General features: G+C 41.7%; 1 protein-coding gene across 1 annotated transcript; it reads left to right on the plus strand.

Moving 5' to 3' along the window:
• The first annotated feature begins 2,630 nt into the window (after positions 1–2,630).
• Positions 2,631–27,631, plus strand: LOC117522272 (proenkephalin-A-like). Its single transcript, XM_034183663.1, has 3 exons — positions 2,631–2,774; positions 2,861–3,006; positions 26,820–27,631. Exons 2-3 carry the CDS (start codon positions 2,863–2,865, stop codon positions 27,393–27,395), a joined length of 720 nt encoding a protein of 239 aa, XP_034039554.1. The 5' UTR covers positions 2,631–2,774; positions 2,861–2,862; the 3' UTR covers positions 27,396–27,631.
• The last annotated feature ends 234 nt before the right edge of the window (positions 27,632–27,865 follow it).

Here is a 27,865-nt window from a genome sequence, read left to right on the forward strand (position 1 = left end):
AGTGGTCAAAGCTGCAGCCATGCTGGTATTTTGATTTCACTTTACACGTTATGAGGATCAGTTCACAGAAGTGAAATATTCTTTGGAGTATTCCACACTCTAAAACAAATTATTTGCTCAGTTTAAAAACAAAACAAAACCCTAAAATAGCAATTTGCATGTTTTTTAAAGAAATTCTAACTCAGCCACTGAGTTCACACAAGACACTTATAGTCAGACAAACCCAAGTTTAGCAACGCATTTAATGAAGTGGTTTTGTAAACTTAATTTGCTTTGTCCTCTACACTGTTAATTAATTTTAACCAATTTAATTTAAAGGTTTTGCTGTTATTAGTTAGTCAAGTTATTTAAGTTTTTCAAGCTTCTTTAGTTTGCCTCCATTCAACTCAGTAATGTTCATGCAAAATATTACCTTAATTTTCTCTCGCTGTCACACACACACACAAACACACACACTCTCTCTCACTCTCACACGCTCTCTCTCTCTCACACACACACGAACACTTTCCTTCTCTCACTCTCACACACACACACACAAACATTTTCTCTCTTTCTCTCTTGGAAGGTGGTGTGAACATTGTGATATTTTCTATTTTGTTAAGGTCGGTGTCATTGTGAACCCCAGGATCTGTTTGTCTGAAGATAATGTCAGTTCAGTACAGTTTGGTGTACTATGTGTGTAATTGGTGTCAAATGCTGAAATGTTCTTTGCTCAAGAACTCGAGTGTTGTATTTGATACTGTTCCTTTCCAAAGTAGAAATGGGGCCTAATATAGCTGTAAATGGTTAGCTTTATCTGTAAAACTGCTGATTTTGAGAAGGACATGAAATGATTATTGTGGAACTGTAGTAATTTTCCGACTGTTCACTTGAATGCCTGTACTGGACAAGACAAGGGAATCTATTGGCACAGCAGCCCCTCCAAGACTCTTTTTCACCAGCCGCCACTGGAGACGTCTTCATGTCGTCCTCCGACCTCTCTATATTTCTAGACAGCAGGATTGTAATGTGGTCTCGTTTGAGTCGTGACAGCTGCTGTTTACATCTCTAAGCCTCGTAGAAAGTGGATTTGTACAGTTAACATGTAAACAAACACCGGTTCCGGTTCTTACCAGAAGTCTCACCCATAATTCACGCAAAGCCTCATGGGGGCTCGGAATAAGGTGGATAAGTAGAGGTGTGGGGCAGTAAATAAATAATATCACGATAAAGGTCAATATTTTGGTTTGGTGGCCAAGTGGTCAGTGTAGTTGCTTCTAAAACAGAAGGTTCCTAGTTTTAGACCACCTCTGCTCATTCTTCATGTAATGTGGATTTATGTCAAAAAGGGCATCCGGCATAAAACTTGTACCAAATCACTATGTAGATCCATACTGGATCTGCTGAGGCAACTCTAAATATAAAAGGAGAAGCTGAAAAGATATCAAAGGGAGAAAATTTCATACAATCATGTACTTGGAGAGAATAATTTGTTCAGGCGGGTCAAGGATTCAAGCTCATGAACTCCTCTCATCCTGACGACGAACCACAAACAATTTTCATTGTGCATTAGAGAAATGTTTCATTTCATAATGTCATTTCTCTTGTTAACTTTTATGATGGACACAGTGAAGACACAGAGAGTAGAGAAGATATCATTCCATCACAGTGACATTCATGTTCCCTGAAACACTGAGCCTGAAAATGATGTCCGATGTTGAAATAGGATACAACAGAATTGCATTATGTTAATGAATTAATTATTGAATAACACAGAACATGCTGAGAGAACGTCTGTTCCTAAGTCCTGCTTACAAGGTTTTTACAAATTCATGAATGTTTTCCGACTGAGGATTTGTTCTTAGGTAAGAACACCCGGGAGAACTCTTACGCACATCTCAGTGCCGACATGTCGTCACATTGGCTGCGTTCTCTTCTTATATGAAGTTAATTAAAATACGATATTGCAGTGATATGTCCCTGATATCTCTGTCCATTATTATATGTTACGTTTTGGTCATTTTAATATACAGTATATTTTATACACTGTACACTGTAAAAAAAATGATAGCCCCATTCATTTAAGTAAACTTGTGTCCTCATTTACTCCACTTGTAATGGCAACTTTAGGATATTAAACTCAAGTTCATATGTTTTCAAAATCTGAACTTAAAGCTATCTATTGTCTTCACTAATTATGAGTTGAAACAAAGCTTATCTTTAACTTGGGTTAACTGATATTCAGTTGAATTAACTCACATTTTCAAGTCAGCTGGTGAACATCAGTTTTTACAGTTTTTATGACTAAAAACGTCATTCCAGAAGAAAGAAACTGATCAGAAGCACACACACACACACACACAGTTACTCACATATAAATGTTGAGTTTGTGCTGAGACAATCCACACTCACAATCAGTAACACACAAAAAGCCCCAAAACACGCACATTTTTAATGAAAACCCAATAACATATATCTCACACACACACACACACACACACACACACACACACACACACACACATGCTCCGGCCCCCTCCTCATTACCTACAGTGACGTGGGCACACGCACTCCCCTGAAGCGCGTGCCCGCCCCCGGTTCGGCGCGCCCTCCGCGGAGGCCGGTTGGTGTTGAAGGCTGCAGGCTGCTTTGTGATTGGCTGCAACTCCGCGACCCCGCGCGCCACGCAGGGACCGAGTGCACTTATATTGAGTGCGCCACCGCGCACGGACCGACAGTGCGCTACTACGCCGTTACCCAGAGGACACCGCGGCAGCAGCTCTTTGCCCTCAGAGGTGAGAAAAGTTGCAGTTTTTCTGCAGTTTGACTTTTTTCTTGTTTTTCTTTGACTGTGAACTTTAAAGTTTGTTTTTTTTTTCAGTCATGGTTGCTCACACACGCACAGGCTGCGTGTGGCTGTTGGTGCTCGGCGCGTGCGTGTCGCTGGTGAGAGGAGCAGAGTGCGGGAAGGAGTGCGCGCTGTGCGTGTTCCGCGTGCTGGGACAGGAATCCACTTTCTCCTCTTTGGTAACTGCCTTTATTCTTTTTTAAACTGCCTTTATTCTTTTTTAAACTGCCTTTATTCTTTTTTTATACTGCCTTTATTCTTTTTTTTTATACTGCCTTTATTCTTTTTTTTATACTGCCTTTATTCTTTTTTTTAATACTGCCTTTATTCTTTTTTTAATACTGCCTTTATTCTTTTTTTTATACTGCCTTTATTCTTTTTTTTAATACTGCCTTTATTCTTTTTTTAATACTGCCTTTATTCTTTTTTAAAGCTCTTCTAAACAAAGCGAAACATATTCTGGACTACAACTCACTCCGCATTCTTTACTGCTCACTGGTTTTACCATATTTACAGTACTGTGCAGAGGTATGGGGTAATACTTATAAAGGTACAACACAATCACTATCAGTAATGCAGAAAAGAGCTATAAGAATTATTCATAATACTGGCTATAGAGATCATACAAATCCACTATTTTTACAATCCAAAATCTTAACATTCACAGACTTGGTTCATTTTCAAACAGTACAAATCGTGTATAAAGCAATAAACAATTTACTTCCAGCAAATATTAAAAATATGTTTTTTAACAGATCAGGGGATTACAGTCTGAGGGGGAAATTTAATTTAAAGCATCAGTGGGCACGAACAACATTAAAAGGTTTCTGTATTTCTGTCTGTGGGGTGAGGATGTGGAACAGATTGGGAGTGGGGCTCAAGCAATGTCCAAGCATGAACCAGTTCAAACAGCGGTACAAAATATGGTTTTTCTAGGTATAGGGAGGAGGAAGGGTAATGAGGGTTAGGGTGTTTTTTGTTTTTTGCTTCGGCTTGTAAATATATAGTATTTTGTATGTAAGTAGGTATGTGTAGGTGTATATTTATGTTTGTGTATATATATATATATATATATATGTATATATATACATATATGTATATATATACACACACATACACATATATATATGTATATATGTGTATATATATACATATATGTATATATATATACACACACATACACACACATATATATATATATATATATATATATATATATATCTATATATATATATATATATATATATATATATATATATAATCGGTTTAGGTGTGTAGGAATCTATGTGTATATGTGGCAAAGGGTATTACTGGTTGTGGGGAAGAAGGGGTAGGGATAAACAAGCTGATGCTTCACCCTACCCCTTTTCGGACATGTTGGGTACACAGTAGGAACTTTTTTGTTGTTGTCTTTACTGATCTATCTTGTAATTGTTGTTGTATCAAATGTTCGAAATAAACAGTTTTCATCTTCATCATCATCTTAAAACTGCCTTTATTCTTTTTTTAAACTGCTTTTATTCTTTTCATCCGTCACAGAGCGACAGCTGACGTCACTGTCACTTCGTTTCAGTTTTTCTTCTCTTTTTTGTGCGTTCCTCTCCTTCATCTACACTTTTCATTTAACTTTTTTTCTGTTTTACTGTTTCTGTTTTCTTTCATTTTCTTTCTTCACTTTGTGCGTTCCTCTCCTCTGTTTACACTGGTGATTTTTATTTCTTCTGTTTTTCTGTCTTTCTGTTTTTATTCTTTTTCTTTCTTCACTTTGTGCATTTGTCTCCTCCGTTTACACTTTTCATTAAATTTTTTCTGTTTTACTGTGATTCTGTTTTTGATCTTTTTCTTTCTTCACTGTGCGTTCATCTCCTCCGTTTACACTTTTCATTTAAATTTTTTATGTTTTACTGTGTTTCTGTTTTTCTTTGTTCACTTTGTGCATTTGTCTCCTCCTTTTACACTTTTCATTTAAATTTTTTATGTTTTACTGTGTTTCTGTTTTTCTTTGTTCACTTGTGAATTTGTCTCCTCCATTTACACTTTTCATCAAAAATTTTTTCTGTTTTACTGTGTTTCTGTTTTTCTTGTTTCTTTCTTCACGGTGCGTTCATCTTCTCTGTTTACACTTTTCATTTAAATTTTTTCTGTTTTATTGTCTTTTATTTTTCTTTCTTCACTTTGTGCATTTGTCGAATCTGTTTACACTGTTGATTTTTATTTCTTCTGTTTTCTGTCTTTCTGTTTTTCTTCTTATTCTTTCTTCACTTTGTGCATTTGTCTCCTCCGTTTCTACTTTTCATCTATTTTTGTTTTCTGTTTTACTGTGTTTCTATTTTTCTTTCTTCACTTTGTGCATTCCTCTCCTCTGTTTACACTGTTGATTTTTATTTCTTCTGTTTTTCTGTCTTTCTGTTTTCATCTTTTTCTTTTTTCACTGTGCGTTCATCTCCTCCATTTACACTTTTCATTTTTATTTCCACTGTTTTTCTCTATTTTTGTTTTTCTTCTTTTTCCTTTCTTCACTTTGTGCATTTGTCTCCGTTTAGACTTTTCATTTAATTTTTTTTTGTTTTACTGTGTTTCTGTTTTTCTTGTTTCTTTCTTCACTTTGTGCATTCCTCTCCTCTGTTTACACTTTTGATTTTTATTTCTTCTGTTTTTCCATGTCTGTTTTTCTTCACTTTCTACATTCCTCTCCTCTTTTCATTTTTATTTTCTTCCATTTTTTTATGTTTCCATTTTCTTCTTTTTCTTCATTTTGTGTATTTCCTTGGGTTTCACTTTTCTCTTTTTGTTTCTTCTGTTTTTTCTGGTTTCCATTTTACCTTCTTTTTCTTTGTTCATTTTGTCTGTTTCTGCCCTTCATTTTTCAATGTTATTTATTGTTTTTCCACATTTGCTTAAAAACAAAGTACAACAAAGAATTTTCAAACATTCAAAACAAAAACACACACAAAAAACAAAAGTCAAGATGTCGTCCCTCAGACAGGCTGCATCTTCAGACAGGGGAACGCCCAAAAGGTCCTCGATCCGCCGAGATCATCCACAGAAGAATCCGATGGCCGCACCTCAAACAGAGAACGAGAGAGCAGAATCAATCCTCCGGAACTAACAGCACACAAACAACTTACTCAGCAGTATACCAGCAGAATCCCAGATCCAAAAAACTAACTCAGCAGGAAACCAGCAGAATCCCAAATCCGAAAAACTAACTCAGCAGTAAACAAACAAAATCCCAGAAACGAAAAACTAACTCAGCAGGAAACCAACAGAATACCAAATCCGAAAAACTAACTCAGCAGGAAACAAACAGAATCCCAGATACAAAAAACTAAATCAGCATTAAACTAGAAGCACTCAGCAAACCTCCTCCAAGGCCATAGGGTCACTGACGTCACATGGAATACCCTTTGGCAAAGAGACTTATTCCACGTCGTTTTATTCATCTACCGTCATGTTTCAGATTCAGTGGTTAACCCCTTAGATCTTCAGCAAATGTATTTATACAGAGAAACTGCATGAACTACACAAGTTTTTTTTTATTATTTTCTAATAAGTTTAGTCAATGAGGAGAAACAAATGCTAAATTATTGTTGTGTCGTACCTTAATTTTTGTTCAGCCTTTGTGACCCAGATGCAAAAATGTTGAAAATGGCCCTATCCTGCAACAATAAAGAATCCTTAAAAAAACAAAACAAAAAAAAAAACTGGATCCAGCTCATGTTCCAGATCATTATCAAAATTTAATGACTTCTACGTTAGGCCCAGATACACCCCTGGTAAAAATTTCATTGAAATCTGTTGAGGATTTATTTTGAGTAATCCTGCTAACAAACCAACCAACCAACAAACAAACGGACGCAACCGAAAACATAACCTCCTTGGCGGAGGTAACAAACAGAATCCCACACACAAAAAACTAACTCAGCAGTAAACCAACAGAATCCCACATATGAAAAACTAACTCAGCAGTAAACCAACTAAATCCCAGATACAAAAAACTAACTCAGCAGTGTACCAACAGAATCCCAGCACACCACACACACAGGCTAACGATGTAGGTGAGTAAAAAGAAAAGGGTTCAATATAGCAACATGTAACCACAATGACAAAGAGCAGCTTTTCATAACATGCCTCCATGATTCACACATCTCACACATGAAGAACAGGACAGGGGCCTGGCTGAACCCCTAGAATGGACTCAAGTTGTGCATGGACTCAATCAACTGGCACACCAGTCTAATGACTCTTCCTAACCGCGTGGTACATTGGCTATCTGCATTGGGTGTTTGAGGCAGATTGGCAGGTGGTGGTTGCGGTAGGAGAGGTGGAAAAGTCATTGGGGGGTCCAGGGCAATGGCAGGGGTATCAACAGCAGGTGAGGGTGCAGGTAAGGGAGGTGTCGGACGTCCAGAAGTAGGGGCTCTTTAATGGAGGACTGTTCACGGACCCATGAGGCAGTGCGGCCATCGTGTCAGTCATAGCTTCTGATAGAGAATCAGCAAGGGATGGCTCAGCTGTTGCAGCTGCAGTGTCTAAACCAGACACATCTGTCTCATGCCAGTCAGATTCAGGGGGGGGGCATTGGTCATGCTGGGGTGGGCACAGACATGGGAGCACCATCATCCAAGGCTTCTTCCAGCGGAAAGAAGTTGACCTGAAGCAGCAGGTTTCTGTGAACTAACCGTTCATTTCCCTCTAGACCCCTGATCCGATAGTTATGCAAAGCAGGTTTTGAGGCCACCATGGTTTGCACAACAGGCAGCCACTTATCAGAGAGCTTACATTTCCCCTTGATGCCCTTGTTTTCCAGCAGCACCTGGTCACCGAGAGACAGAGACTGACCTTTGACCCGTTTGTTGTACTGGTCACACTGATGTCTCTGTTCAGCTGTGCAGTTTTTCTGAGCCAGTGCCATGGTACAGTGCAGGTCCTCCAGAAGTGACTCCACATAGGCATCATAGTCACACACAGTCAGATCACAGAGCACGTTCCTGAAGAGAAGATCAACTGGCAGCCTAGGGACTCTCCCGGACATCAAGTAGAAGGGCGCGAACCCGGAGGTCTCATGAACTGTGCAAATGTATACAAAGGTCATGGTCTGAATCATTTGTGGACACTTCTGTTTGGAGCGAAGGGGAAGAGATCTCAACATGTTGCCCAAGGTGTGGTTAAACCTCTCCCTGCCACCGTTCCCCATAGGATGGTAAGGTGAAGTGTGGGACTTGTCAAATCCTGACAACTTCAAGAGCTCGGCAATCAACTCACTCTTGAAGTTTGCTCCCTGGTCGGAATGGAGGTGCTGAGGGAAGCTGTAGATGCAGAAGACGTTGTCCCATAGTCTTTTGACCACCCTCTTGACAGTTTGGTCCTGGCAGGGAAAAGCATGTGCCAACTTCGTGAAGTGATCAGTGATTACAAGGACACCCACTGACTTGTTGTGATTGTCCTCAGCTGACCAAAGTCAATGCACACAAGCTCAAGAGGGGCAGAAGTCTGAATGCTCTCCAGTGGAGCTCTTGCAGAAGGCTCAGGAGTCTTGTTGAGAACACATCTGTGGCAGTGTTTCACATGATTGTAGACATCCTTCTCCATGTCATACCAGTAGAAATGTTGGTGGGCCAGAGAAAGTGTGCGGGCTGGCCTTGATGACCAGCATTGTCGTGAACACCTGACAACACATCTGCCTTCAGGGACCCAGGCACAACAAACTGGAACCTTGTCTGTTTGGTCAAGGGATCCTTTGTGACCCTATACAGAATGCTGTTCAGAAGTGTTAACTTATCCCATTGCTTCAGCAATCTCAAGTTGGCAGAGTCTCATTGCAGTGTTCACGCCTGGAATGTCTCAGTTTCCTGTCAACATAGTGAGTGACCCTTGAGATGACTGGGTCCTGCTGCTGGTGTGACTGAAGCAAGAGACAAGGAGGGCAACATGCCTTGGCCAGGAGGTCTCAGGGTGGTGAGGTGGTCAGACATTGAGGCCGAACGCTGCCTGGGACTAGAGTCCCACTCATCTAAAGAGGGGAGGAGTGAGGAGACATCCTCTTCGGACATTGAGTCTTCAATAGCAGAAGAGTGAGAGAGACCCACCAGTGACTGTGGCTGGCAGGTGAGGTGGAAGGCATCCTGCACACACCCATCACTGACATCACACACCTGGTCTAGCAGCTCAGAGTAAGGTTCGCTCAGCAGCCACTGCCTCAAAGGCTTCACAAATGGATCTCTGCTGAGGGCATCTGCCACCACATTTAGCCTGCCGGGATTGTGTTTGATCTTCAAGGAATATGGAGCTAGCTCAGAGACCCACCACTACTCACAAGCGTCACGTTTCGGCTTTATTGAGATGTATGTGAGGGGATTATTGTCAAACCAAACAGTGAACCCGTGACTCTTGAGCCAATGGCTAACCTTGTCGCAAACCGCCCACTTCAGAGCTAAAAATTTCAGTCTGTGAGCAGGATAGGTGGCTTGACTGTGACTGAGTGTTTTACTCGCAAAGGCGATAGGGCTTGACTTCTGCTCACCAGCAGGCACCTGTGATAGAACAGCAGCCAGACCATCAAGGGAAGCATCGGTGGAGAGAATGAAAGGCCTATAAAGTCTGGGTGTGCCAACACCACACTGTTGAGGAGTGCGCTTTTTAGATCTTCAAATGCTTTCTCACAGGCAGGAGTCCAATCTTGAGGAGTCAATTCTCGGAAGATGCCATCCTCTGTATTATGGGCCAAATGACATTGCTGCCGATGATGAACTCGTCTCTCTCTGCCCCGGGACAAGGAAAGTTCACACAATGAATTTGGAACCATAAAGCTTAACTTCCAGGTCATACACTCAACAAAAATATAAACGCAACACTTTTGGTTTTGCTCCCATTTTGTATGAGATGAACTCAAAGATCTAAAACTTTTTCCACATACACAATATCACCATTTCCCTCAAATATTGTTCACAAACCAGTCTAAATCTGTGATAGTGAGCACTTCTCCTTTGCTGAGATAATCCATCCCACCTCACAGGTGTGTCATATCAAGATGCTGATTAGACACCATGATTAGTGCACAGGTGTGCCTTAGACTGCCCACAATAAAAGGCCACTCTGAAAGGTGCAGTTTTGTTTTATTGGGGGGGGGGGGGGGATACCAGTCAGTATCTGGTGTGACCACCATTTGCCTCATGCAGTGCAACACATCTCCTTCACATAGAGTTGATCAGGTTGTCAATTGTGGCCTGTGGAATGTTGGTCCACTCCTCTTCAATGGCTGTGCGAAGTTGCTGGATATTGGCAGGAACTGGTACACGCTGTCGTATACGCCGGTCCAGAGCATCCCAAACATGCTCAATGGGTGACATGTCCGGTGAGTATGCCGGCCATGCAAGAACTGGGACATTTTCAGCTTCCAAGAATTGTGTACAGATCCTTGCAACATGGGGCCGTGCATTATCCTGCTGCAACATGAGGTGATGTTCTTGGATGCATGGCACAACAATGGGCCTCAGGATCTCGTCACGGTATCTCTGTGCATTCAAAATGCCATCAATAAAATGCACCTGTGTTCTTCGTCCATAACAGACACCTGTCCATACCATAACCCCACCGCCACCATGGGCCACTCGATCCACAACACTGACATCAGAAAACCGCTCACCCACACGACGCCACACACGCTGTCTGCCATCTGCCCTGGACAGTGTGAACCAGGATTCATCCGTGAAGAGAACACCTCTCCAATGTGCCAAACGCCAGCGAATGTGAGCATTTGCCCACTCAACTCAAAGACGAACTGGAGTCAGTTCGAGACCCCGATGAGGATGACGAGCATGCAGATGAGCTTCCCTGAGACGGTTTCTGACAGTTTGTGCAGAAATTCTTTGGTTATGCAAACCGATTGTTTCAGCAGCTGTCTGAGTGGCTGGTCTCAGACGATCTTGGAGGTGAACATGCTGGATGTGGAGGTCCTGGGCTGGTGTGGTTACACGTGGTCTGCGGTTGTGAGGCTGGTTGGATGTACTGCCAAATTCTCTGAAACACCTTTGGAGACGGCTTATGGTAGAGAAATGAACATTCAATACACGAGCAACAGCTCTGGTTGACATTCCTGCTGTCAGCATGCCAATTGCACGCTCCCTCAAATCTTGTGACATCTGTGGCATTGTGCTGTGTGATAAAACTGCACCTTTCAGAGTGGCCTTTTATTGTGGGCAGTCTAAGGCACACCTGTGCACTAATCATGGTGTCTAATCAGCATCTTGATATGGCACACCTGTGAGGTGGGATGGATTATCTCAGCAAAGGAGAAGTGCTCACTATCACAGATTTAGACTGGTTTGTGAACAATATTTGAGGGAAATGGTGATATTGTGTATGTGGAAAAAGTTTTAGATCTTTGAGTTCATCTCATACAAAATGGGAGCAAAACCAAAAGTGTTGCGTTTATATTTTTGTTGAGTGTAGATACAACTGGGTTGTGTTGTTAGGCCACTGCAGCCAACAAAGACCACCATGTCAGGCACAGGCTGAGGACTAGGGAGAGCACCAGTGGCTCTAAGCTTGGACTCTACCTCTACACTGAGTGTGCATGACATGCTCCCTGAATCAAGCATCCCTCTCAAAGTAGACTAACCCCCGACAGACAATGGAGCATAAAACAAATCACTAACGAAATTTACTACAACTGTTCACATAGATCAATTGCAAGTCATTCTCCACACTGAGGGTGTCACCAGCACCGCCCATGTTACCCCTCTCACTACACAGGGGGGTTAGTTTGGCAGGAGAAGGTGGTGGCATTGCTGGGGAAAGAGAGACCTGCGGGCACTGATTTCTTATGCGACCAGGACCGAAGCAGTTGAGACACAATCTGTAAAGCCTACAGTGTGCCTGGATAGAGTGGTCCCTGGAGCCACAGACCTTGCATGCAAAGGGCTCAGAAGAAGGTTCATAGGCAAACCTATGAAGAAGGTTATGTGGTTGACTAGTTTGACGGTGGGCTGGTCGATGATTGCCTGGCTGACAGTTGACTGGCTTTTGATTTGTTGCAATAGAAGCATTGCCCAAAGACAGAACTTTATCAAACATAGCCACAGCCTGTTGAACACCAGAGTTGGTAGAAGGTGAGCCAACGGCAGCATGAACTGGGTCAGAGATGGCAGGAGGAGACAGGGACAAAGAAACAGGCTCATGGGGATTCATGACAACATTGTCTGACTGGGGTGAGTTTGGAGGGAACTTTGTCTGGTGTGCTACCAAAGCAGCCTGGGACATGCTAAGATCAAGAGGGTAAAAAGAATCTGCTACGGGGCTTTGACTGTAGGCTGACAAACCCACTGTGTGTTGGGACTGGACTGCTGCCTTTCTCATATTTCTCATGTGGGCATCCAGATGCTCCTGAACCTCAGCTGCAGTCCACTGCTCAGGTGCCTTCAGCTGGAATGACATGGCAAGCCTGGGGCCAGGACAATGATTAATGAACATCAGGACCACCTCAGCACTGGGGTCCTCCACAGATTTATCCCGCCTCCGGAGACGCTCATCAGCAGCATCAATGGACTTGTTAAGGCAGATCCAATAGTCCATAACACTCTCACCAGCATGGAGAACAGTGCTGTAAAAATCTTTCATGGGCAAGTTAGAGTTTAGCCCAATTTGTACTCATGTCCCCAAAATAATCAACAACTATGACTTGTGTGGGACTGGGGTCTGGCTGGGTAATTGGTGTGGAACTAGCAGTGGTGGTCAAAGGTGGGTTAACTGTCTGATCAGCCATATACAGTGGAACCTCGAGATACAATTTCATTTGTTCCGTGACGAAGTTCATAAGCCAATCTGCTCGTATTTCAAACAAATTTTCCCCATTGAAAATAATTAAAATAACTTTAATCTGTTCCAGCCTTGTAAAACATCCCAAAACCACTCTAAATTATGAAAAAATATTTTTCATTAGCAAATAGACATGTATACTTTACCTGTGCATAATAAAATATATAAAATATAAGAAAAAAGTTTCATTAAGTGTTCTTACCTTAGAAACAGACAAATGCGGTTAACAGAGGTGGAGGCGGAGGCGGGGGGGGGGGAAGGTTTGCCTATGATCTGTATGAAAAGGATCATACAGACGTAACTTTAATTGTAAACCTGCAGGTCTTTTGGATTAAAAACTTATCCAAGGAAGTTTGTTTCTCTCTGCCTTTCAAAATGTTGCAGAAATGTGACGAACAAGTGTCATTAAAAGTGCTGAAGCGAAACCAGTGGACACTTTTTCTAGGTGTTTCTTTTCAATGAAGCAGCTTCTTCTCCTCTACTGTTTCCTCACAGTTAAACTCTTGTTGCGGGACATAGTCTTCCTTCGCAACAAGTGCAGCAAAACATGAGACATATTCTTCTGCTGCCTTAACGTCCACACTAGAAGTTTCTCCTCCTCCTTCCCTCCACGGTCCTTGTTGTTCGGTGGCGTCCCGAAGCACATCTCATAATGCAGATTTCAGCTCGTATTCCAAACAAAAATATGGACCGAGCAACAGCTCGTATTTCAAAAAACTCGTATGTTGAGCCGCTCGTATGTTGAGGTTCCACTGTATATTTGGGAACACCGGGGACATCAACCAACCCCTACCAGCAACCTGCTGCCCCCCCAAAATGTGACATTATGGAAACGTAAAATTACAAGCCTCAAAAATATCCACCCCTGACACCACAAAGAGCTAAACTAAAATAGCAACAAGTGCAATATTGGCAAAGGGGAAAAAAGTTCTTGTGTGTTTGTGATCCTTGAATTTACCCTACTTATAGAGCGGCATGTCACATTAAAATGTGAACGTAATTAAGGTTCCCACATATTAGATATTAACTAAAATAAATACAAATAAAATAAAGGTTACACAGATTTTGTGTAATTATAACAATAACTAATGTAAAACACATTTGACACACACACACACACACACACACACACACACACACACACATACATTGCCGCTGTATAATTGACCCTGTTACATTAAGACATAGGGGGGAAAATGACTTGGTGCAACACTAAAATCTTACTCATACAAAAAAGAAAACAGATGAGTGTTTAATCTGGATTTGAATGACTTCAAAGAATCAGACTGTTTTATCTCAGCAGGAAGATTGTTCCACAGAACAGGTTTAACAGTAAGAGAAAGCTCGGTGGCCTGCTGACTTCTTTTTAACCTTTGGAACACACGGTCGTCCTGTTTAACAGTAAGAGAAAGCTCCGTGGCCTGCTGACTTCTTTTTAACCTTTGGAACACACGGTCGTCCTGTGTAACAGTAAGAGAAAGCTCCGTGGCCTGCTGACTTCTTTTTAACCTTTGGAACACACGGTCGTCCTGTGTAACAGTAAGAGAAAGCTCCGTGGCCTGCTGACTTCTTTTAACCTTTGGAACACACGGTCGTCCTGTGTAACAGTAAGAGAAAGCTCCGTGGCCTGCTGACTTCTTTTTAACCTTTGGAACACACGGTCGTCCTGTTTAACAGTAAGAGAAAGCTCCGTGGCCTGCTGACTTCTTTTTAAGCTTTGGAACACACAGTCGTCCTGTGTCCGGAGAACACAGGACCTGGGCTGCTATGTAATGTTTCATTAGGTTGGTCAGAAGGAGGCTTTAGGTCATGAAGCATTTTGAATGTTAATAACAAAACCTTACACTCTGACCTCACACAGACAGGAAGCCAGTGAAAGGAGACCGACATCTATGTTAGGTTTCTTAAGAATTGATTTGATCACTGCAGATTTAAAACTTGTAGGAACAGAACCTGAGGTTTGTGGCAGGTTAATAGTTTTCAGCATAGTGAGCCCAAGTGTAGCCCACAGGACACAAAATAGTTCAGTCAGCATCGGGCAAAAAGACACATCGTTCATGAATTGTGACAGCATACCCAGCGAAATGGTATTGAATTTGGTAGCAGAGATCAATCAATCAATCAATCAGTTTTTTATATAGCGCCAAATCACAACAAACAGTTGCCCCAAGGTGCTTTATATTGTAAGGCAAGGCCATACAATAATTATGTAAAACCCCAACGGTCAAAACGACCCCCTGTGAGCAAGCACTTGGCTACAGTGGGAAGGAAAAACTCCCTTTTAACAGGAAGAAACCTCCAGCAGAACCAGGCTCAGGGAGGGGCAGTCTTCTGCTGGGACTGGTTGGGGCTGAGGGAGAGAACCAGGAAAAAGACATGCTGTGGAGGGGAGCAGAGATCGATCACTAATGATTAAATGCAGAGCGGTGCATACAGAGCAAAAAGAGAAAGAAACAGTGCATCATGGGAACCCCCCAGCAGTCTACGTCTATAGCAGCATAACTAAGGGATGGTTCAGGGTCACCTGATCCAGCCCTAACTATAAGCTTTAGCAAAAAGGAAAGTTTTAAGCCTAATCTTAAAAGTAGAGAGGGTGTCTGTCTCCCTGATCTGAATTGGGAGCTGGTTCCACAGGAGAGGAGCCTGAAAGCTGAAGGCTCTGCCTCCCATTCTACTCTTACAAACCCTAGGAACTACAAGTAAGCCTGCAGTCTGAGAGCGAAGCGCTCTATTGGGGTGATATGGTACTACGAGATCCCTAAGATAAGATGGGACCTGATTATTCAAAACCTTATAAGTAAGAAGAAGAATTTTAAATTCTATTCTAGAATTAACAGGAAGCCAATGAAGAGAGGCCAATATGGGTGAGATATGCTCTCTCCTTCTAGTCCCCGTCAGTACTCTAGCTGCAGCATTTTGAATTAACTGAAGGCTTTTTAGGGAACTTTTAGGACAACCTGATAATAATGAATTACAATAGTCCAGCCTAGAGGAAATAAATGCATGAATTAGTTTTTCAGCATCACTCTGAGACAAGACCTTTCTGATTTTAAAGATATTGCGTAAATGCATAAAAGCAGTCCTACATATTTGTTTAATATGCGCTTTGAATGACATATCCTGATCAAAAATGACTCCAAGATTTCTCACAGTATTACTAGAGGTCAGGGTAATGCCATCCAGAGTAAGGATCTGGTTAGACACCATGTTTCTAAGATTTGTGGGGCCAAGTACAATAACTTCAGTTTTATCTGAGTTTAAAAGCAGGAAATTAGAGGTCATCCATGTCTTTATGTCTGTAAGACAATCCTGCAGTTTAGCTAATTGGTGTGTGTCCTCTGGCTTCATGGATAGATAAAGCTGGGTATCATCTGCGTAACAATGAAAATTTAAGCAATACCGTCTAATAATACTGCCTAAGGGAAGCATGTATAAAGTGAATAAAATTGGTCCTAGCACAGAACCTTGTGGAACTCCATAATTAACTTTAGTCTGTGAAGAAGATTCCCCATTTACATCAACAAATTGTAATCTATTAGACAAATATGATTCAAACCACCGCAGCGCAGTGCCTTTAATACCTATGGCATGCTCTAATCTCTGTAATAAAATTTTATGGTCAACGGTATCAAAAGCAGCACTGAGGTCTAACAGAACAAGCACAGAGATGAGTCCACTGTCCGAGGCCATAAGAAGATAATTTGTAACCTTCACTAATGCTGTTTCTGTACTATGATGAATTCTAAAACCTGACTGAAACTCTTCAAATAGACCATTCCTCTGCAGATGATCAGTTAGCTGTTTTACAACTACCCTTTCAAGAATTTTTGAGAGAAAAGGAAGGTTGGAGATTGGCCTATAATTAGCTAAGATAGCTGGGTCAAGTGATGGCTTTTTAAGTAATGGTTTAATTACTGCCACCTTAAAAGCCTGTGGTACATAGCCAACTAACAAAGATAGATTGATCATATTTAAGATCGAAGCATTAAATAATGGTAGGGCTTCCTTGAGCAGCCTGGTAGGAATGGGGTCTAATAAACATGTTGATGGTTTGGATGAAGTAACTAATGAAAATAACTCAGACAGAACAATCGGAGAGAAAGAGTCTAACCAAATACCGGCATCACTGAAAGCAGCCAAAGATAACGATACGTCTTTGGGATGGTTATGAGTAATTTTTTCTCTAATAGTTAAAATTTTGTTAGCAAAGAAAGTCATGAAGTCATTACTAGTTAAAGTTAATGGAATACTCAGCTCAATAGAGCTCTGACTCTTTGTCAGCCTGGCTACAGTGCTGAAAAGAAACCTGGGGTTGTTCTTATTTTCTTCAATTAGTGATGAGTAGAAAGATGTCCTAGCTTTACGGAGGGCTTTTTTATAGAGCTACAGACTCTTTTTCCAGGCTAAGTGAAGATCTTCTAAATTAGTGAGACGCCATTTCCTCTCCAACTTACGGGTTATCTGCTTTAAGCTACGAGTTTGTGAGTTATACCACGGAGTCAGACACTTCTGATTTAAAGCTCTCTTTTTCAGAGGAGCTACAGCATCCAAAGTTGTCTTCAATGAGGATGTAAAACTATTGACGAGATACTCTATCTCCCTTACAGAGTTTAGGTAGCTACTCTGCACTGTGTTGGTATATGGCATTAGAGAACATAAAGAAGGAATCATATCCTTAAACCTAGTTACAGCGCTTTCTGAAAGACTTCTAGTGTAATGAAACTTATTCCCCACTGCTGGGTAGTCCATCAGAGTAAATGTAAATGTTATTAAGAAATGATCAGACAGAAGGGAGTTTTCAGGGAATACTGTTAAGTCTTCTATTTCCATACCATAAGTCAGAACAAGATCTAAGATATGATTAAAGTGGTGGGTGGACTCATTTACTTTTTGAGCAAAGCCAATAGAGTCTAATAATAGATTAAATGCAGTGTTGAGGCTGTCATTCTCAGCATCTGTGTGGATGTTAAAATCGCCCACTATAATTATCTTATCTGAGCTAAGCACTAAGTCAGACAAAAGGTCTGAAAATTCACAGAGAAACTCACAGTAACGACCAGGTGGACGATAGATAATAACAAATAAAACTGGTTTTTGGGACTTCCAATTTGGATGGACAAGACTAAGAGACAAGCTTTCAAATGAATTAAAGCTTTGTCTGGGTTTTTGATTAATTAATAAGCTGGAATGGAAGATTGCTGCTAATCCTCCGCCCTGGCCCGTGCTACGAGCATTCTGACAGTTAGTGTGACTCGGGGGTGTTGACTCATTTAAACTAACATATTCATCCTGCTGTAACCAGGTTTCTGTTAGGCAGAATAAATCAATATGTTGATCACTTATTATATCATTTACCAACAGGGACTTAAAAGAGAGAGACCTAATGTTTAATAGACCACATTTAACTGTTTTAGTCTGTGGTGCAGTTGAAGGTGCTATATTATTTTTTCTTTTTGAATTTTTATGCTTAAATAGATTTTTGCTGGTTATTGGTGGTCTGGGAGCAGGCACCGTCTCTACGGGGATGGGGTAATGAGGGGATGGCAGGGGGAGAGAAGCTGCAGAGAGGTGTGTAAGACTACAACTCTGCTTCCTGGTCCCAACCCTGGATAGTCACGGTTTGGAGGATTTAAGAAAATTGGCCAGATTTCTAGAAATGAGAGCTGCTCCATCCAAAGTGGGATGGATGCCGTCTCTCCTAACAAGACCAGGTTTTCCCCAGAAGCTTTGCCAATTATCTATGAAGCCCACCTCATTTTTTGGACACCACTCAGACAGCCAGCAATTCAAGGAGAACATGCGGCTAAACATGTCACTCCCGGTCCGATTGGGGAGGGGCCCAGAGAAAACTACAGAGTCCGACATTGTTTTTGCAAAGTTACACACCGATTTAATGTTAATTTTAGTGGCCTCCGATTGGCGTAACCGGGTGTCATTACTGCCGACGTGAATTACAATCTTACCAAATTTACGCTTAGCCTTAGCCAGCAGTTTCAAATTTCCTTCAATGTCGCCTGCTCTGGCCCCCGGAAGACAATTGACTATGGTTGCTGGTGTCGCTAACTTCACATTTCTCAAAACAGTAATAACCAGAGTTTGATCCTCGGCGGGTGTGTCGTCGAGTGGGGAAAAACGGTTAGAGATGTGAACGGGTTGGCGGTGTACACGGGGCTTCTGTTTAGGGCTACGCTTCCTCCTCACAGTCACCCAGTCAGCCTGCTTTCCCGGCTGCTCGGGATCTGCCAGGAGGTAACTAACGGCGGCTAAGCTACCTTGGTCCGCACCGACTACAGGGGCCTGGCTAGCTGTAGAATTTTCCACGGTGCGGAGCCGAGTCTCCAATTCGCCCAGCCTGGCCTCCAAAGCTACGAATAAGCTACACTTATTACAAGTACCATTACTGCTAAAGGAGGCCGAGGAATAACTAAGCATTTCACACCCAGAGCAGAAAAGTGCGGGAGAGACAGGAGAAGCCGCCATGCTAAATCGGCTAAGAGCTAGTAGCTACGCTAAGCTAGCGGATTCCTAAAAACACTCAAAGTGAATAATGTGTAAATAATTTAGAGGTGATTCAGCAGAAGGAGTGCTTTAGTTAAGGCACGTAAAGATTACACTGGGAAACAAATCGTAATCTAGATAACTAGATCAATCTAACTGCGCAGATTAAACAGCTAACAGATACAGAAAAACACCGCTGTGCTCCGGAACAGGAAGTGATACAATACCGCAGTGAGAGCCAACCACCAGTAGAGGCAAGCTATTGTGCTTATCGCTTGCAGATAAGATGGCACCTACATCAGTAACAAGACTGAGTTGTGAGACTAGATCATGCTGGGATATTTTTGAACTAATATCCTCTATTTTGTCTTCAAAAAAATAATCTAAATGGTGACTTACAGGTGACTGCCCTTGAATAAGTGTTGCCACTGTGTCAAACAAGAACTTTGCATCTTGCTTGTTTTTGTTAATCAAGTCAGAGTGGTAGACCCACTTTGTAGCCAATAACACGTGCTTGTAATCCAGAATAGCATTGTGCGATGCAAGGTGGAAGACTTTTAATTTTGAGCTACCCCACTTGTGCTCTAAACTGCTGGACGTATGTTTGAGATCACATAGATAGTCTTTGAACCATGACGTTTGTGTTTTTGGGCAGTGTGACTTTATAACAGACTAGCGTGTTGCTTGTGGGGATCCGTGGGCTCTAGATTGGGTAGTGTTTATAAAATAAGTATCTGACATTTTTCAAGGATGGTCATAAATTATGCAAAGTTTCTATAATGAATTGGAATGATGTGTGATTCCAAAATGTTTTTAGAACCTTACCTCAGACGTTTTAAAAGAACTCAACCCTATTATTTGCTATTACATACAGAATTTTTTAATACTAATTTACTATCTTAATGTGTTTATAAACTGTTTAGGTTCTTGTTATCATATACACACTTATTATTATTATTATCATTATTATTATTGTTATCAGTATTATTATTATTGTTATTATTATTTTATTATTACTTCTGTTTGTCATTTGATTTATAAATGGACCACAATGAAAATAAGTGTTTTCCCTTTCTTGTGTCATCCACTTATTTTTAATGTATTTACAATTATATTATTTACTTACATCAGTGGTGGGCACAGCTAACTGAAACTTAACTTTTATAACACTAAACTGATAAACCACTAAGAAATTTAGTGGAAACTACAGCTAATTGCTAGTTTTCGTATTGTCGCCAGTACCCTCTCAGCTACTGACAAGCCGGTTTTGAGTTTAAGCACCACCAAACCTTCTGAGTAGAATCAAAGACGATCACAAACCCAACACAACCAACGAGTCAGCACTTCTGTCTCTGTGCGCCCTGCCTGCTGTTGTAAAGAAGAGTCATTTACATTCACAGCATACAGTGGTCCAGACGTGAGGCAGAAGTCCTGAAAGAGAACGCAGGTCTGACTTATGGTTATGATTTATAAACCAAATGAATGACTACATTAATGTCAAAGTTTACAAAGTCAAAATATAACACATATCTTTTAATTTTAAAATCTTCTTTGTCTTTCGGCTGTTCCCGTTAGGGGTCGCCACAGCAGATCAATCGTTTCCATCTCACCCTGTCCTCTGTATCTTCCTCTGTCACACCAACCACCTGCATGTCGTCTCTCAGCACATCCATGAACCTCCTCTTTGGTCTCCCTCTTCTCCTCCTGCCTGGTGGCTCCATCCTCAGCATCCTTCTCCCTATATACCCTGGGTCCCAACCCTCTGCACATGTCCAAACCATCTCAATCTCACCTCTCCAACTTTGTCTCCAAACCGTCCCACCTGAGCTGTCCCTCTGATATGTTCATTCCTAATCTTGTCCATTCTTGTCACTCCCAAAGAGAATCACATCTCCAGCTCTGCCTCCTGTCTTTTTGTTAGTGCCACTGTCTCTAAACCATACAACATAGCTGGTCTCACTACTGTTTTGTCAACTTTCCCCTTCACTCTTGCTGATATTCTTCTGTCACAAATCACTCCTGCCACCTTTCTCCACCCACTCCACCCTGCCCGCACTCTCTTCTTCACCTCTCTACCACACTCTCCATTACTTTGAACAGTTGACCCCAAATATTTAAACTCATCTACTTTCACCACTTCTACTCCTTGTAACTGCACTATTCCACTGGGCTCCCTCTCATTCACACACATGTACTCAGTCTTGCTTCTACCGACTTTCATTCCCCTTCTCTCCAAAGCATATCTCCACCTCTCCAGACTAGACTGAACTTGCTCTCTACTCTCACTACAGATCACAATGTCATTTGCAAACATCATAGTCCATGGGGACTCCTGTCTGATCTCATCCGTCAACCTGTCCATCACCACTGCAAACAAGAAAGGACTCAGAGCTGATCCTTGGTGTAATCCCACCTCCACCTTGAATGAGTCTGTCATTCCGACTGCGCATCTCACCGCTGTTACACGATACTTGTACATGTCCTGCACTACCCTAACATACTTCTCTGCCACTCCAGACTTCCTCATACAATGCCACAACTCTTCTCTTGGCACCCTATCATAAGCTTTTTCTAAGTCCACAAACATACAATGTAACTCTTTCTGTCCTTCTTTGTACTTCTCCAACAGTATTCTCAGAGCAAACATTGCATCTGTAGTGCTCTTTCTTGGCATGAAACCATATTGCTGCTCACAGATCTTCACCTGTTTTCTAAGCCTAGCTTCTACTACTCTTTCCCATAACTTCATGCTGTGGCTGATCAGCTTTATGCCTCTGTAGTTACTGCAGCTCTGCACATCACATCACCATTGCCTTTTCTCTCGCTCATTTTCTTTATTCATCAGCTTTTCAAAATATTCCCTCCACCTTCTCAGCACACACTCCTCACTTGTCAGCACATTACCATGTGCATCTTTTACCACCCTAACTTGCTGCACATCCTTTCCAGCTCTGTCCCTTTGTCTGGCCAATCGGTACAAGTCCTTTTCTCCTTCCTTACTATTCAACTTCTTGTACAGCTCGCAATATGCCTTTCCTTTGCTTTTGCCACTTCTCTTTTTGCCTTATGTCGCATCTTCTTGCTCCTTCATCTCACAACCTACCTGTGGGGCATATGCACTGATGATATTCATCATCACCCCTTCAATTTCCAACTTCACACTCATCACCCTGTCAGACACTCGCTTAACCTCCAACACACTTTTAACATACTCTTCCTTTAAAATGACCCCAACACCATTTCTCTTCCTGTCCTCACCATGGTACAGCAACTTGTACCCACCACCGATGCTCCTGCTCTTACTTCCCTTCCACTTGGTCTCTTGCACACACAATATGTCTACCTTTCTCCTCTCCATCATATCAGCCAGCTCTCTCCCTTTACCAGTCATACTACCAACATTCAAAGTCCCCACTCTCATTTCCACCCTTCTAGTTTTCTTCTTCTCCCGCTGTTTTTGTCAACATTTTCCTCCTCTTCTTCGTCGTTTTCGCCCAGCAGTAGCCCAATTTCCACCTGCACCCTGTTGGGCAACAGCACCGGTGGCGGACGTTGTTAACCCGGGCCGCGACCGATCCGGTATGGGAACTCGATTCTTAGTCTGCATAGTTGGGTTGGCTTGTTTTACGCCGGATGCCCTTCCTGACGCAACCCTCCTCATTTATCTGGGCTTGGGACCGGCACTCAGAATGTACTGGCTGCACACCCCAATTTTAAAATAATGCACTAATTCTGATGTTTTGAACATTAACACACACAGATGCCAGAAGGCATTATGGGTAAAGTGAGCCTCCCCTCATCACTGATTGGTTGATGTAAAAACCAACTTACTGTAACGTGTGTTGGTTTTTACAAATCAGCGTGTATTTGCAAAATATGTCATTTTTTCATTTGTAAAAAAAAAGGCATTTGCAAAACTGGAAATTCTGTTTAAATTGTGATTCAGCTCAACAACCAAGTGATATAACTGGGCGCCATTCATTCTGCCATCCAGTAGAAGGGTCAAAATGCATACTGTGAATGAGGACCAAATCCAGGGTATTTCTACTGCTGTGAGTCGCTGAATCTATTGATGAAATCCCAGCATTTCCATAATGTGCATGCTTTGTTGAGGAGATCAGAGGACTAATTTATATGGATACTTAAGTCACCGATAATCAGAATGTTATCAGTGTCAGTTGCCAGATCAGAAATAAACTCACCAAATTTATCTAAAAATTAGAATATGATCCCGAAGGCCTATAAACAGTGACATAGTAACATGGCAGAATCTTGTTCTTCTGATCATAACTGCATGTGTCAGCCAGGGATGGTGCAGAAAATGGGATGTTCAAATGAAGTAAATTTAGGATCCAGATGAGCCATTAAGTGAAACCCAGATTTGTAAATTAGAGCGACACCTCCTTCTTGCTTTGTACAGTATCACAGGGAACATGACTAAATGCTTATGGGGGTGGGTGGCTTCATTTAAAGGGCAGAGGACATTTGGCTTCAACCAGGTTTAACATCAGCCAGTCTTATCTAAGTGATTTTCAAAAATTAGATCATTAATCAAGAATGATTTGAGGACAGTTACTTTACATTCTGAGTTGAACATGCTGGACGTTTTTGGTTTTTGTGAAATAATTTGGTTTCTGTGTGCAAAATATATATATATTTTTACATCCAAAACCAAACTACAATGTTTTGAATTGCTGTGTTGAAACTTCCTTGCTCTGTTTAAAAAAGCACTTGGGAAAATTTTGAAGAATCCATTAAATTTCATAGAGGGTCTAATATTATCTTCATTTGTATGTCTAAAAATAGTTTGTATGTTTACATAAGTTATAATAAGCAGAAAAATGTTAAAAAAATGCAACAAAATGACTTCCGTCTTTTAAATTTAATAAAATTTTGCCATTACAAGAAGAAAATTAATCCAGACAAAATCAGTCCTTTGCATCTTCTTCTAGATTCTTGAAAACCAAAACATTTTCCTCAACTCTTGTTTCTCGTCACAAATTTAGAATTGACACACAGTTACTTAATTTTTTTTCAGTAACTTCTTCAAGCTTCATATTTTCATGATGTTTAACATTTTATCCACCCCCCGCGTTTGAATGATTTCTCACTTTGATCTCTTAAAGATTTAGTTAAGTTGTGTTTTGAAGTGAGTGTGCGATCATCACAACAGCCAGTCAACAACACAGACCACGACTATGCTGCCGTATTGCATTGTCAGCATTTTGCCTTAAATCAATTTCTGAATTGAATGAATGAATGAATTAATTAATTTATTTATCTGGCACACAGATGAGCAACAACAAAGACAATAATAAAACATCAAAGGAACAATTTCTAAATGATTTAACTGTATATTGTGAATTTTGTTAGCGTTCCTGTTTTTAAAATCAGATTTTACTTTACGTTTTCTTTAAATAGGTTTTAAATCAAGACTCAAAACCTATTTTTATTCTCTTTCTTATGGATAGTTTTTATTTTTATTTGTTTTATTCTTTTACTTCTGTTTTTATTTATGTATTTGAATTTTTTTTTATTCATTTTTAATTATTTATTCAATTTTATGTTGACTTGTTTTATGTAAGGCGCCTTGAGACGGCTTTTGCTGTGATTTGGCGCATTATAAGCTAATTAAATTAAATTAAACTAATGTTTATAAAGATGTTTTGACTCATTGGTTGTTGTGATTAAGGGTTTTAAAACACTTATATTCAACAAAAAAGCCAGATGTGTATAGAAGTAATGGTATTTAATGACTTTGATACAGTGATTTGATTTAGTTCTTGTTAATGGTTCAGTTTTTTCATAGAATCAGTGAAATAAAGCATTTGGATTCAGGACCATAACTGGGGGGTGGGGGTCGGTTGTACTGCAGAAGTGGTGGGAGGTTAAAATGATACTTTCAGGGTTCATTTCTGTAATTATTAACTTGGAAAAAGTGTTTCTGAAGCAGTGGTCATGAATTAAGTATGAAGTATTTTCAAATCACAAATAGTACAAAAGCTTAACTGATGTACTCAGGTGCAGATTTTAAAGCAAAATGTGTTTGAAGTTCATAACAAGTAGACAAAGTTCGTACAAGTGTTAAAAAACCTGCATGTTGCATGCTACACTTTGACCACTAGAGGAGGCTGTTGCTGCCCAAGCTGACAGCCCCCTGAGGTGCCAATAAGTACTCAACTCACTATTCCGAGTTCTAAATTCTGTACTCATCAACCAGCAGCTGTGAAAATGCAGTCAGTATCTGCTATCAAAGACCACTTTGTGATGTCATAAATCAGTGAAATCACAGACGTGTGAGGGCGGGGCCACTTTACCCCCACGCCCTCAAGCTGCTGCGTCTGTCCACATTCACACGGTGGGTATTGATCACACGGCTTTCACAGCTCCGGGCTTCAGTCACTGCATGCTGGATTGGGTTATTATGAGGACAAAGCACTGTGAGAACTCGTAGCATCACTGGGTTTTGGGGCTGAACAGACGTTCCACCCCAAATCAGAAAAAGTTGGTGTGATGTGGAAAACACAGTTGGTCTTGTGTCTGTGTGGGAGAATGAGGGCGCTGCTGAACTAATCACTAAAAACTATTGATCAAAGAATGAACTACGGCAACTTTACCAAACTCATTGTGGAGGTAACACCTCACGCGCTGAGTGGGCAGACATGTTGACACCACCTGGGACAATTACACGTCATGATGTTTGACTTCACCCTCTTCGAGCTGCTTGTATTTCTGAGGTTGTCAGCTTGAGTTCACTCGCTGGTTTCCAAACCCCCTGCTGGTTTGGCGCTCTGCCCTGGACGTTTTTCATCTCTTGCATAAAATCAGATTTGTCCAAATAGTTCTGTCAATCACCTGAAGACACTTGATAGCATTAAATCAGACATGAAAATTTCTAAACGCTGCTCCACAGCAGGTGTTGTTCCAGCGTGATGTCATCCCAAGGCGTCCACATGCTAATGCTCAGCCATGCATTTGACACTTTGTCATTCTTCTGCTGCGGGACGTATCCATCCGTGACAGGAAACAGATATTCAGGCTGGCGTCTCCATAGACGCATGAAGTCATGACTCACTCGTCGCTCATTTATTTAATTTGCCACCATTGTTAAAGGCAGAGAAACAATTCATAACATCCTCACTTTCAAAGGCTTGTTGGCAACGAAGGACTGCCTGCTAACCCCACAGTGGTCCTGTGGTGTCTACATGTGGACGCTACATAGTGATGGTAGGTTGGCGGTGTGCAGTGTCCAGAGTTGGACCGCACGTAGTGATGGTAGGTTGGCGGTGTGCAGTGTCCAGAGTTGGACCGCACGTAGTGATGGTAGGTTGGCGGTGTGCAGTGTCCAGAGTTGGACCGCACGTACTGATGGTAGGTTGGCGGTGTGCAGTGTCCAGAGTTGGACCGCACGTACTGATGGTAGGTTGGCGGTGTGCAGTGTCCAGAGTTGGACCGCACGTACTGATGGTAGGTTGGCGGTGTGCAGTGTCCAGAGTTGGACCGCACGTACTGATGGTAGGTTGGCGGTGTGCAGTGTCCAGAGTTGGACCGCACGTAGTGATGGTAGGTTGGCGGTGTGCAGTATCCAGAGTTGGACCACACATAGTGATGGTAGGTTGCTTCTTCTTCTTCATTGTGTTACCAAAAATGTTCTTATCAGATGATTTTTTTTTTCCAGACATGTTCTCTTGAGTGTGATGGTGAGTTAGACAGCCAGAAGGTCCGCCTCTGCAGGGACATCCTACTGGAGGAAGAAAGCTACCTTCCTCTTGAGGTTCAGCAGCAGGAATCAGTGGGTGACATGGCAGCTGATGACGATGGAGCAACGTTACCTGAACACCAGTTGGATAAGAAGTATGGCGGCTTCATGAAACGTTATGGTGGCTTCATGGCTCGCCGCTCTTCCTCCCCACAGGTGGCGCTGCAGAATCCTGAGAATCCGAATGAAGAAGAAAATGTGCGTGTGGAAATCTTGAAGATGTTGAATGCGGCAGCTGATCAGGATGGTGAAGGCGGAGGCCCGGAGGGAGAGGCAGTGAAGCGCTATGGAGGCTTCATGCGGAGAGCTGGAGGTGAGCTGCTGGAGGCTGTCCTAGGCCGTGGCCTCAAGAAGCGCTATGGTGGTTTCATGAGGCGTGTGGGCAGGCCTGAGTGGCTGGTGGACAACAGCAAGAGCGTCAATGGAGGGGTGTTTAAACGCGCTTGGGAGAGCGGCAGTGAGCTACAGAAGCGGTATGGCGGCTTCATGGACTAAGACACAGCAGTTCAAACAGCCCCTTCAGCCAATAACAAACCGTGTGGACTTGTTGGTGTTCCAATCATCTCCCATCTTCTTTGCTGATTACTTTTGGTCATCCGACTGTGACATTGGTTCTGATGTAACGATGTAAATGTTTGTTGGTGAGATGTTCAGAAATGTTTTTTCTGAAACTTTTTGTATGTTTCGTCTGTTAAAACATTGGCATTATTTATTAAAAGAATCTGATTGAGGTGTGATGTGTGTGTCAGTGTGTGTGCATTTTTCACATTTGTCTGAATCTTCATGTCCTACCTCTCAAAAATTCTGTCACGTGGTTCACAATAGTCTACACCAGGGGTGGGCAATTAATTTTTACAAGGGGCCACATAGAGAACCTGAATTAGTCCGAGGGCCACACCATCGATAACTCGGCCGTCTCCCATTACAAATTTTACAAAAGAAATGACCTATTTAATAGCTTTTAT

This window comes from Thalassophryne amazonica, chromosome 12, assembly GCF_902500255.1.
Source record: "Thalassophryne amazonica chromosome 12, fThaAma1.1, whole genome shotgun sequence".
NCBI classification, from domain to species: Eukaryota; Metazoa; Chordata; class Actinopteri; order Batrachoidiformes; family Batrachoididae; genus Thalassophryne; species Thalassophryne amazonica.

Coding starts and splice junctions, on each gene's coding strand:
- LOC117522272 (XM_034183663.1), top strand. CDS start 2,863: ATGGTTGCTCACACACGCACAGGCTGCGTGTGGCTGTTGGTGCTCGGC. Junction 3,007..26,819: donor AATCCACTTTCTCCTCTTTG/GTAACTGCCTTT, acceptor TTTTTTTTCCAG/ACATGTTCTCTTGAGTGTGA.